Source organism: Prionailurus viverrinus, chromosome D1 (assembly GCF_022837055.1).
Source record: "Prionailurus viverrinus isolate Anna chromosome D1, UM_Priviv_1.0, whole genome shotgun sequence".
In the NCBI taxonomy this organism is placed as follows: Eukaryota; Metazoa; Chordata; class Mammalia; order Carnivora; family Felidae; genus Prionailurus; species Prionailurus viverrinus.
Window position 1 is genome coordinate 110,635,686 of NC_062570.1, and position 12,333 is coordinate 110,648,018.

At 61.5% G+C, this 12,333-nt stretch overlaps 1 protein-coding gene across 5 annotated transcripts in view; it reads right to left on the minus strand.

The window, feature by feature from the left end:
• Positions 1-12,333, minus strand: part of DAGLA (diacylglycerol lipase alpha) — a 63,288-nt gene that overhangs the window by 11,016 nt on the left and 39,939 nt on the right. For 3 of the 5 annotated variants that reach the window (XM_047823625.1, XM_047823626.1, XM_047823624.1), the window contains exons 4-11: positions 11,915-12,016; positions 11,330-11,533; positions 7,747-7,834; positions 5,758-5,892; positions 5,457-5,534; positions 3,432-3,556; positions 494-647; positions 38-121 (exon numbers count right to left, since the gene is read on the minus strand). In XM_047823625.1, coding sequence (XP_047679581.1) covers positions 38-121; positions 494-647; positions 3,432-3,556; positions 5,457-5,534; positions 5,758-5,892; positions 7,747-7,834; positions 11,330-11,533; positions 11,915-12,016 — 970 coding nt within the window. The remainder of the gene's footprint in view (positions 1-37; positions 122-493; positions 648-3,431; positions 3,557-5,456; positions 5,535-5,757; positions 5,893-7,746; positions 7,835-11,329; positions 11,534-11,914; positions 12,017-12,333) is intronic. The other 2 variants (XM_047823628.1, XM_047823629.1) reach the window with 1 other exon arrangement.

The window sequence follows — 12,333 nt, forward strand, 5'->3', positions numbered from 1 at the left end:
GTCCACAGGGGCGGGCTGGGAGCCACAGGCAGCATACCTTAGGGGAAAGGGTTCCCCGGATACTGATCACCACCTTCTTCTTGTCATGGTCCACTGCCACGTAGAAGGGGGTCTCGTAGACCTAGGATAAGGGGGTTCATGAGCCGAATGGCCTTGGGATGGGGCTAGACCTGGGGAATGAGTGACCTGAGCAGGTCTTCCTGCTACGGAATCGGCTCCCCTGCCCGCTGGGCCCCGCAGGGCTGGCGGGGGCTCCCTCCCCACCCAGCACACAGCCCGCCCTGCCCTCCGGGCTCCCCTCCAGCTCAGACAGCCTGAGAGCAGCCGTCCTGCCTGCAGGGTCTAGAAGGACCGCCGCCCCCTCCCCAGGCCCTCACTGCTTATTCCCTTGATCCCTTCCCCCGAAAGGCTGGCAGGGAAGCCCCAGTGTTGGGTGTGGGGTCGGGGACCACCTCCCAGCCCCAGAGGGAGTGCAGGCCCGGCGGCCCCTCACCGCATCGTGGCAGGAGGTGTACACGATATCCACCGCGGTCATGTTCTCGTCCAGGAAGTGGCGCCGGATGGCAATGGCGTTGCAGCCACAGCAGTTGTCTTCCTCGATGGTGACTCCCGGGGCGAAGCGGGGCCGCGCAGGGCACAGGCAGCACCTGGCGAGGTGGCAGAGGGCTCAGAGACCCGGGAGAGCCATTCTCTCTGGAACCTCCCTCACAAGTCCCAGGGTCCTCAGCCTACTTGGCCTCCTGGCAGCATGGGACCGGGTGGGTCTCTCCCTCGCCCTCGACACTCCCCCCCCCCCTCACCCCTGGACTGCTCCTCCCTCACTGGCAGCCTCCTGGGGCTCGTCCTCCGCCAGAGCAACGATCTTCCCGCCTTCTCGCTCACCACACCTGCTCCTGCTCTCCGGCACTGAACACCTCCTCCGAGCTACCGAACCGCCCGCCCTGCTCCCGGCCTCCAGACGCCCCCATCCAACCATGCCAGGTCCCAGTCCCCGATGGTCCACCCCCGCGTGCTCCCTGAATCCCCCACACCCAGCTGCTCTGTGCACAGTCCCAGACTTGGACCTGGCCTCGGGTCCTCCCCCCACCTCTCGTCCCACGGCCTGGCGGTCGGCACATCAGCTCGCCCTGCCTTCAGATTCAGAACGGACTCCAACCACCTTCCCTGGCGCCCACCCTTTCCACCATTATCTCTGGCTTGGAGTGTCGTGGCGGCCCCCCGACCGGTCTCCCTCTTCTACTCTTGTCCTCGGCATTCTCGATCGGAAGCCAGAGTGAGCCTCTGAGACATGAGTCAAGCCACATCATTTCACTCAAAACCTTACAGCGCTGCCCTTTCTTGTCTACTGTCAGAGCTGGAGTCCTTGCAAGGGTCCAGGGCGCTGCCCCATCAGGCCCTGGTTCTCTGGCTTGCTACCTTCGACTTCCCTCTGGCCCCACCGGCCTTCCTGCCTGCCCTCAGATGCACTGGCCATATCTTATGACAGGACTTCTCACTTCCTTCAGACCTCTGCTCAAATGTAGGTCACGGGGACATCCACCCTGGACACCTCATCTAGCACAGCCAGGCCCCTGCCAGCGTTCCCCAGCCTGACAACAAACACATGGACTTTATTTTTCCCCAAAGCATCAATCTGCTCCAACGGGCTCCGGGTCCCTGTCTGTGTACTGTCTGCACCTCTCCACCAGGCGATGGCTCCACGGGGCAGGCTTTGCTCTGCTTGGTTTACCGCTGTGTCCCCAGCACCAGGCACACGGGGTAGGCATCCCCCTCAACGAGGGGCTGAGTGTCAGAGCCGGGCACCCTGCTAGGGAGTGCAGGGGCTCCTCAGGCCACCAGAGGGAGCCAGCACCCAGCCGACCAGCCCTGGAGCCCCCGGAGCAGACACAAGAGCGCGGTCTGCCAGCTGTCTTGAGATGACAGCTGGGATTTTATTAAGGAGCCTGAATTTCGGCGATGCTGGGAGGTTTGTCTTCACTCAAGCAGCATCTAAGGGATTGTTACATCCCGATGAGGAGTAGCCTCGCTGAGCAAACTCAGGGTCCGGCTGCATCTCGGAAACTACCGGGCCTGGGGTGGGCAGCCACCTCAACCCACGCTGGGAGAGGCTCCCACCAACCGTAGGGCCAAGTGGGGGCCGGCCTGGGTCTGGGGGCCAGACTCCTGTTCTCAGGCAGCTGTCTCCTCTCTCTAACCCCGGTCAGCCCATGGCCACCGCAGCGTGGCCTTCAGGGACAGAGACCTGGGCTTGAACCCTTGGCCTTGAGGACCGTCTTCTCTCTCCCTGCAGCACCGGGGAGCTGAAAAACAGCAGCATCCCTCCTGCCTGCATGTCACCCCGAGTGCCCGGCCTGCCAGTGACTCCCTGGCTTCCGAAATACCTCATGTGCAGGTGGGACAGACACCGCCTGCACAAATGACGCCCCCACCCCGCCCGTGAGTGACGGCGCAGGGCCTGTCAGAGCCCAGGTCCCGGGACTCCTGGTCTGGTGCTCATTTCAAGAAGCTTCTTAGGCAGCGGCAGGGATTCCCAGGGACGCTGGGAGGACCCGCTGTGGGAGGGGGCGTGGGGTGTGTGGTCCGCTCTGTGAGTCACTGGTGGGGGGGGGGATGGGGAGAACCAGGTCCCCAGGGCCACCCAGCTTTCTGGAAACAAAGGGCACCGCAGGAGAGGTGTGGCCGCCCCAAGGGCAGGGGTGTCACAGGCAGAAGCTGCCACCCAACCTGCCAGCCTTTCGGGACCAGGGAGCCAGGGAGCTGTCCTCCTTCTGTCTGGGCCACACTGAGGGTGGACACAGCGAGGACGGGGAAGGGCCCCTCCTGGAGCTGTGCCCTTCTCTGGTCCACTTAGGGAAGCACAGTCCACCAGGCCCCTGAGGCGGGCTGCAGGCAAGCCTGGGGCGGAAAAGCCTTTCTTTCAGAGAGGTGGAGCACACGACAGGAGCAGGAGGGAGCAAGATGTGGGCAGAGGGGAGTGGTTGAGAGAGGTAGAGACAGACACGGCAGGGGAAGGGAACCAGCAGTGCCGGAGGCTGGACAGCTATCGTTGAATCCTCTCAAAAGAGCTCCAGCATCCCCATTACACAGATAAAGAAACCGAGCCTTGCAGAGGTAGGGGGGTCGACTCGCCCAAGGCTGCCGACTCGCCCAAGGCTGCGGGTGACAAAATCTGGATTCAGAGCAGATTTTGGAATCTGCGTGATTCCAAAGCCCATGCTCTTCCCTGCCTGGGGATAATGCGCGACTAGAAAGGTCGAGGCCCACAGGCGGGGTGGAGGAGAGGAAGGGCGGGTTGCAGACCACAGGGGAGGTGGGGGCAGGGCAGCAGGCACAGTCTGTTCAGGGAGAGCGTCCCACAGGCTGGCCCAGCCGCGGGACCTCGGCTCCTCCGCACGCACTGGCCGGCCAGAAGGACAGGACGGGGTACTCACGAGCAGGACCGAGCCAGCTGGCAGAGGCCACAGGCAGGCTTCCGCATCAGGTACATGGGCCACCCGTAGGCAGCCAGAGCGAATAGCATGTAGTAGCAGACCTCTTTGTAGCGGAGCATCTCTTGCTGGAAGAGAGGAAGCAGAGTCAGTCACCCCCTGCCCTTTCCGCCTGCAGCCTCTGGGCCCAAGGGCTCCCCAGGAAGGAGGAGGGAGCGGTCCAGCCAGCCTCCCCGGGGGCTGTAGGCCCACCCGGCTCCCAGCGTGGAGGAGGGACCGCTCCTCTAGATGATAATTGCATTTCCCTAATTATCTCCGTGCAACCAGGGCACGAAGCCTCCTGGGGCCTGTCCTGCTGCTCCAACCTCAGAATTAATGATTTGGGGACAGAAAAACACTCGCAGTGCTGGATCGATTTCCTTGCCCGTTTTTTCCGACAAGGGAAGAGAGGGGGAGGCGGGGTGGCGTTCACCCCGCCTCGGCAATCAGGCCTGGGAAGGGAGATTTAACCCCGAGAGGCCCTGGGCCCTCCAGCTGGGGGTATCCAGGCCTTGAGCGGCAGGGCTGGCCCTGCAGGCCCTGGGTGACCAGAGAAGCTGTCAGCTGGCCCTCCCGGCCCTCGGGTTCCAGGTCTGCAAATCCAGGGAGACTCCAGTTTGACTCGTCAAGTCACAGGCTCCCAGGGGACGTCTGGAGCAGATTGGGATCTCTCCAGAGAAAGGCGCCAGTTTGAAACCCGGTGTCTGAGGCCAGCGGCTATTGTCATCAGCCTGATGGGCTGGAAGGACACAGGAGGCACAGGTGTCCCGGCAAAGCGGCTTCCGGTGTCCCGGGTGTGCCAGGCACCGGAGGGCCCCTGCACTTAGAGGGAATTAGTCACCTTGTAAAAGTTAAAGAGGGTGATTAGTCATCTTGTGAAGTGAACTAGGTAGCTCCTTAATAAGGGCCCAGAGGGGTAGAACCATCCCTGGGCCAGCCCTGTCTGCTCTTTAGGAATGAGCTGAAGAAAGCAATCATCCTCCCTGGCTCTGGCTGGAGGGCGGGGCACGGGCAGGCTTTGCCAAGCAGCAGGCGGGGACCCCAGCACCTCAAGGCTCTGCTGCCCGCCTCTGCCCCTCCCCCTTCACATGGTGAGAGAGCCCAGGGCCACCCCGGGGAAGCCCGGCTGGGCTGGGCACCTGCCCTGGGTGGGCTGTTTTCAGAGGGGATACGAACACCTACTCTGGGCAGTGGGGACAGACGGAGGCTTTTCTAGGGGATTTCGCTACAAGGGGGAAATCCTTTCTAGTAGGGTCCCGGCTGAGACCTTGCGGGGAGCTGGACTCCGGATGGCTCCTCTTCTCCCCACCGGAGTTCTGTGTGGAAGGTGGGCCCAGCACCATTACACACGCAGGGACGGGCTCAGAGGGCATGGGGACGCGCCCAAGGTCACGGCGACAGTGGCGGAGCTGATGCGTCCCTAAGTGGGTTTGCTCCTGAGGCTGCTGGCTGCAGTTTTAGCCCGGGGAACACAGTGCCCTTGAGGTATGGTGGGGGGCGGGGGGGTGGGGCAGGCGGGGGGCTCCCCGGCCACAGGACCGGCCCCACCTTTACCTGTGACACACGGGATTTCTAGCCAAGATGCCCGAGGAGAGGTTCTGCTGCTCAAAAAAGCTTGAAACCAGCGGGTTACGTCCTGCTGTCTTTTATGACCACAGCAGCAGCGGCAATAATAAAAGCAGCTCCCCGCCCCCCCACCCCGTGAAGCTCTTGATAATCTCAAGAGGCCAGGACCAAACGTTCTGAGTGTGGTTAAGCAGATTCCAGGGTTTCATCCGGAGAACCAGCATGATGGGGGTGGGGGTGGGGGTTCTCGGGATGAAGGGGTGCGTGAACCGAGGTGAGCGGCTGGCCGGAGAGCTGCAGGGGGACTCAGGGAGGAGCAGGTGCAGCCCGCTGTCGGGGCGGCTGGCAGGTGGTCTGCTCAGCTCATCCCAGCAGAGGGAGAGGGACCCGGGGCAGGCAGGGTGGGGGGTGCTTCTGACTCACCGAGTTCTTGAGGTCGAGATACTTGGTGTTTCTGGTCACTGGCATCCCAGACAGGAAGGCCAAAATGTCATTGTTCGCCTGTAAAACCAGCGTGTAAAGGCGGCTGGCTGTCCCAGGTCCAGCTGCGTGGCTGAGAAAGGGGGCCCAGGCCCTCCAGGCTCTCACTCTGCCTGCTTCCCAAGGGCCTCAATGCCCCCAAGGGGGCGTGTGGTGGGGAGCTGGCGTCAGAGGGTGACCTCCGGAAACCTGGGGAGTGGCACCGGGACAGCAGGGAGACGCCGGGAGGAGGGCGGGCACTCACCTCGTCCAGCACCGCGTTGCGCTTGGCCCGCTGCCGCTGCCGGAGCAGCACCAGGCCCGCAATGATGTCGGACGGCACGATGTCGAGGTCTCGGAAAAACTCGGCGAAGAGGTAGGCGATTTCCGAGTAGGCATCCTGTGAGGTCCAGGGGGGTGGGAGGCAGGGGCAGGGGAGCGGGAGAGAGGGTGAGAGACCGGGCGTGAATCCCCCAGGGCCGGGGCTCTGCTCTGGGCCCGGTGCAAGCTCGCCCCGGCACCTGCACGGCGCCAGCTGGGCCCAACCCCACGTGGCCCTCTGCAGCCGTGACCCCAGGGGCCCTAGCCTGGGCTCTGGGCCCCGCGGACCTGGCCAGAGCCGTCTGGGACAGCCACCGAACCTCGTCCGTCCTCCACCTCCCGGCCCTCTTCTGTCCTCAGAGCTCCTACGGCACTCACCATCACCGCCTACCACGCACAGATGCCAACGTGAGCCATTTCCTGTTCTTTCCCCAGTCACTAGGAATCAAGGCCTGCTCGGCCCGGCTTGTTCTCTTCCGCCTTTCTCTCTAGCAGAGAAGCCAAAACTGAGCTCCTGGCCGCTGCCTCTCCACGCTAAGTTTCTTCCCACCTCCCACCAGCTGTGACCTCGAACGGCCTCCTAAGGGCTGAGCCTCTGGGGTGTCAGGCCCCCTCCCCCAGCTGCCCACAGCTGCAGGCTCAGGGACCCTCACGATGTGCCTGGAGAAAGGTGTGACTCTGGGCCAGTGGCCCCCCGCTCCCCGGGTTCCCTGTAAGCCCGGTCTTCAGGCCGGCCCGAGCCCGGGCCAGGCGGCCACGCTGGTCGGTGCGCTCAGTGCCTTCCCTGCCTCAGTCGGAGGAGAAGTCTGGAAGCACCTCCCTAACCTCTTAGGGGAGGCTGTGACGGGAACACACTCGTGGCGAGGGGTTCTCTCTTGCCGGGTTTCTTTCACCCTTGAGTGCCTGGCACTCGAAAGGGAAGACAAATCAGGGGTTGCAAACTCAAAGGCCTAATGAGGCCAGACCGAGCCTGCTCCTTCTCAGCCCCCGGCTGACTGCGCCGCGAGCCAGATCCAGAGATGCCACCCGTACGTAAACGCCCTGATTTTCCGTGTTGGCGCTCAGTTCCAACTTTCAGCAACACAGCAGAGTGATGGAGAGGCACCACCTCCAGGGACGGAGGGGGGTGGGGCTTTCTTATACCCGATCACTCATTCCACAGCTCACCAGGCAGGGACTGCTGGTGGGAAGGAGCCACTCGGGCCTCCGGCGGCTTCCATGGAGGCCACTTGCTGTCTGCCTCGGGGAGGAGTGGTCTCCTGACCTCACCGGCTCGGCCACTAACTAGCTGTGGGACGCTGAACAAGTCTGGGCCCTCTGGGCCTCAGCCGCCTGATCTATAAAACGAGGGGGGGGGGCCCTAAATGGTGTCTAAGGGCCCTGCCAGCACTGGGGGGGGGGGGGACTCTGCCTCAAGGGCCCCGGGGGCCCTGCCGCCCCACCAGGGGCCGCCCTCAGCTGACCGGGCCTTTCTTCCATAGCGCCCGGCACTGACCGGCCCGACCCTTCGGCTGCTCCGCGGAGCACAGGGTGCGGAGGCTGACTGGGTGCGACTGGGGCTCAGCACTCGACAGCTCCGAAGCATCTCCCAGAGTCACTTGTGTTCCCATGCTGTTCTTTGCTTTCAGGCCACCCTGGTTTTTCAGTACGTCCTCCCCAAACTAGGCTGTAAGTTCCAAAGGGGGTGGATGGAAGGTCTCGAAACCTTTCCGTCCCCTCGACAAAGCAGGGGACCGGCTGTTTCGCCTGCTGGAGGGAGTGCGGTCAGCGGGTAACAGATCCTCGTGTGAGCAGGCTGTCACCTCGCTCTTGCTTAAAACCCGGCGGCGCCCGTCGACCAGCCCCGCCCCGCCTGGCTCCGCCACGGAGTGAGGGCTCCGGAGTGGCTGACAGCAGGATGTGAACCTGACGGGAGAGATTTCCCAGTACTTACTGACTGGGAGTCCTTCGTCCGAGTGCAGCAGAGGAACACTTTGAGCCGGCGCGACCAGCTGGTGGCCTGACCCTCCTCTAAGCGGTGCCTGCAGAGGGGGAGAGTTGGTATGTGTGAGGTCAGGGGATGGGACCGGAAGAGCCTAGGTCCAGATGGGATGGAAACAGGGCAGCCTGTTCCCAGGATCGCAGCAAAGGGCTCCCCGGCAGGAGGTCTAGGAGAGAACAGGCCTGGGCCTGGGGGCTTCAGAGGTGGGAGCCCAAACTGGGGACTGCTTGGGTATCCAACAGTGCAAACTATGAGCCCAGGGAGACAACAGCAGGGTGCTGGGCCTCTCAGCCAAGTCACTGTGAAACCCGGAGCAGACCTGTTGGACAGACTTACTTCCCCTTGGAAAGGATTTCTCTCCCTGTATTTGGGGGGAGTTTAAGGGCCAGATGAGGCTCTGTATTTCTCAACGCCTTGGCTCTGTTACATGAGAGGGGACAAGGGCCCCCACCTTTCATCTGCATGGCTGGCGCCTGTCTATTCCCGCCACCCCCCTCAACCCCGTCCCAATGTGTCTAGCTGCTCTGATGGGGAGTCAGGGTATCCAGGAGTCTGTACCCAAAGGCAGAGCAACTGGCCAATTATCCACTGGGCCCCTTCCAATTTCTGGATGCCCAGAAATCGGGGTGTTTTGAGTGTGAATTTAAGAGCACAGACATTAAATATGTCATTTTCAAGATTGAGCAAGACAGGGCTGGTTTGCTTTTGTGACGTGTGCCCTCCCCCTCCCTCCAGCCCCTTCAGATCCTGATGCTTGGTGGTTAATAGGGGTGGCCCCGAATGGCTGCAAGGCTCTTAGTGTCCATCAGGAGTGACAGGCCAGGCCCTCCTTGCCGAGCCTGTTGGCTTCTCTCTGCAGCTAGGGGCTGCTTCCTGCAGCCCTGGCTCCATAAGGCAGTGGGCCACAAGGAACAGGGAAAGCCACAGAGCTTTCTAGGGCTAGAGGAGGGGGTTAGGAAAGGGCGCGAAGGATAGAAGGGAATTGCCGCTTCTGGGATCTACCAGCTCTTAAGGGACCTGGGCAGCCTTACGTCATAAACCAACGTCCCACCTGCCAGGGGCTTGATGAAGGGACAGCATGCTGGCAAGCTGGGTTCCCAGAGCATCACATTTAATCTTTAACTCTTTCTAATCTAATGGGCTTTTAAAGAGTATTTCCTGCTGGGCCTCTGGTTGACGGAAAGTGCTGACTATACACTTGACTGCACTACCCCTTAGGTCCAGCAGGTGGCAGATGGAGCCAGTGACGGGTTTGGCCTCATGCTACTGGAGACCCACACCAGCAGAGAGACACCGAATCTGGATAGGAAGTTCATGGACCCAGCACCCCTCTGCCCCGGGGCTCACTAAAGTGAAGGGAGGGAAGACACCCCTGCAAAGATCCAAGGTCAAGGCTCCCAGGGAATAGCGCTGGGAATAATCTGTCTCCCAACCCCTACGAGATTTCACTGGAAGGAGAGAGGGCCCTGACTTCCAGATGCTAAAATAACCTGTCAGTGTCGTTCTCCTGGAAGTGGAGAAAGGGCAGGCAGGCTTGAAAATGTCCTTGTTAAAAAAACTGTTGGCGGGGCGCCTGGGTGGCGCAGTCGGTTAAGCGTCCGACTTCAGCCAGGTCACGATCTCGCGGTCCGGGAGTTCGAGCCCCGCATCAGGCTCTGGGCTGATGGCTCAGAGCCTGGAGCCTGTTTCCGATTCTGTGTCTCCCTCTCTCTCTGCCCCTCCCCCGTTCATGCTCTGTCTCTCTCTGTCGCAAAAATAAATAAACGTTGAAAAAAAAATTAAAAAAAAAAAAAACTGTTGGCTTTCAGAGCTGAGGGAGGGCCAGCGGAGACCAGCCCGAGTGAGAGGTGGTCATATTAACCAAGCTGCAGCCTAGGCTGCCCTCCCGACCCCTGCGGAGAGCTGGAGAAGACGCAACAGGTCGGAGCCCGGAGCTCTGAGGCCTCTTGCCCCCACAGGGCCAGAAACCACAGGAAAACTTTCTAATTAAGCCGACAGCCCCCAACTGCAAAGGCGTTGGCTTCCCTGGGCCCCCAGGGCAATTACCCAGAATCAGAGAGGGGAGATTTTTTTTTTCCAGGGCCCCAGGAGCCCAGAAACCAGGTCGGGTGGGGGCGTGGGCTCTGAGCGCGAAAATGGGACGGGGTGGTGGTGGCCCACTGCACCGCCAGGGAAAACGGGCTCCAGGGCCTTGGCTCTGGGACCTGGTATTTTGGGCTGGGAGGTGGCCAGCCCAGGCGCGGGTGTGGCTCTGGCCGTTGAGCCGAGCTGACGTGGAGGGCCTGAGGGGAGCCCAGAGCGGAGGCGCAGGAGGGCGGGGTGGGGAGAGTTCCTGGGGTACCCGAAGCCCTGGCTGAGGGCTCCTGATTCCCCTGCCCTGGAGACGGAGTCGCCACGACCACTCTCATCAGCATGACCTGTGGCAAGTGACCTGCCCTCTCTGGGACTGACTCCTCCTCATCGATAGAATGGATCTCCTAACAGCACCAGGTTGGAGAATGACCCAGTGGACTGATGGTGCAAAAGGGGGTCCTCACAGAGCCTGGGTCATAGTAGAGTCACCAGAGGGCACTCTGGAAGCCCCCCTCCCCTCTCTTTTTCTTTCAAGAAACAGGAATCACTATGACCCTCGATTCCCTCCCTCATTTTCTCTAACATGGCACAGCTTTCCCCTTTCTTTTAAAGGCTGTGCAAAACTTACCTCCTCCAGGAAGCCTTCCTTGATTAACCTTCTCTAGGTCCCTTAATCGTAGAGGCAGCCTAGCCAAGTGGTTAGGAGCAAGGGCCCTAAAGCCAGATCTCCTAAAGCTTGAGCCTAGCTCCATCATATCCTGGCTGTGTCACTCAGGCAAGTCACGTAACTTCTGTGTCCTAGCTCTGCCTGCGTCATAGGGGTGACCTCACAGAGCTGCCGTCAGGTAGCACACGTGATGCTTGGTTTGGGTTATGCGTGCTTCGTGCTATTATGACCCTTGTGATTCGCAGCACTGAAGATGGGGGCACCTGGGCGGCTCGGTCATTTAAGTGAGCTTAAGTCGTTTAAATGTCTGGCTCTCAGCTTTGGCTCAGGTCACGGTAGCACAGTTCGTGAGCTCCAGCCCTGCTTTGGGCTCTTGAGCCCTATGTGGGGCCTGCTTGGGCTTCTCTCTCTCCCTCTCTCTGCCCCACCCCTGCACGCATGCACATTCTTGTGCTCTCTCAAAATAAATGAAAACGGAAACAAGAAAAACAAAAAAGCACTGAAAATGAAGGCAATGGTAACAACGGTCCCATTTACCGAGCACGTACCAAGCGTGTGAGCACAGCATTAACCACTTCCCGCTTACTTTATTTAAATCTCACGGCAGCCGTCGGAGGCAGGAGCTGTCATTATTCCCGCTTAACAGACCAAGAAACTGAGGCAGGGGGACGTTAAGACTTTGGCCAATGCCCGTGGCTCACACAGGCGGAGCTGCGGTTTGGGCGGCTCGGGGCCGGCTGTGCCCGCCTGTCCGCGCACCTGCTAGGGGGCCGCCCGCCCGCCCAGCCAACTGACCGGAGGTTGTAGGTCCGGAGGTTGCGCTGCCGCCTCTTGGTGGCTCTTAGCTTGACAAAGGTGCGGCCCGTGGGGTCGAAGACACAGAGGACGGTGATGCAGACGCTGAGGATGACCACCCAGTTGCAGACGACCATCCCTACGGGGCGGCGGTGGGAAACAAGGTGGGGAGGTGCTGGGGGGGACCTCCCTGGCTCGCCAGCTCTGGGGAAAGGGGCGCCGGAGCCTCCCTGTCACCGCCAGGCTCAGAAGCCCCCGGCCCCGGCCTCTGGTCACCTGGTTGTCCCCGTGGTTGTCCCCGTGCCCCCCGAGTCCCCCTGAGCCATGACCCCAAGGCCCACCCTTGGTTCAGAGCGGCCAGCTCTGTGGGTTTCTGGTGAGGCTGTGCGCCACCCCCCCCCCCCGCCCCCCGCACACAACAGGTTCCTCTGAGGCGGGATGGCAGACCGCAGGATAAAGGCCACCGCCATCCTGCCCAGTGTCCTCACAGAAACCCTTTGCCCTGGGAGGTGCCTGAGCTTCCTCTTCTCTAAGCTGACCCTGTCCCTTCCAACCCCCGGGGCGGGGGGGGGCTGGCTCACATACCGAGGGTGACGTTCTTGGCAGTGAGGTCGTTGCAGGAGGTGTAGTACTGAGTGAGCCAGACGATGCCCACGATGGCATAGATGAACTCGATCACCAGGATGGCTGCAAGGAGAGCAAGGTGCTGGCTGAAGGATGGCCAGGGTGGGCCTGCCAGGGAAGGGCCCCCGGAACCTCCGCCCGGTCCCTCCTGCGGCAGGGCCACCAGCCTCGCGGCAGAGAGGGCCCACGGGGCACGGCGGTCCCGCCACCGTTCTGTCCTGCCACAGCGTGCCCGCCGCCTGTTCCAGCTTAAATGCCCAAGGGCCCCTGAGGTTCCCCCTCAGAGGGTGATCCCCCTGGAAAGGCAGAGGATGAAGTGGCATTTCTCTGTTCTTTCAGGATTTTAGAATTATGCCTGTGAACTCCGGTATCAGGCATAT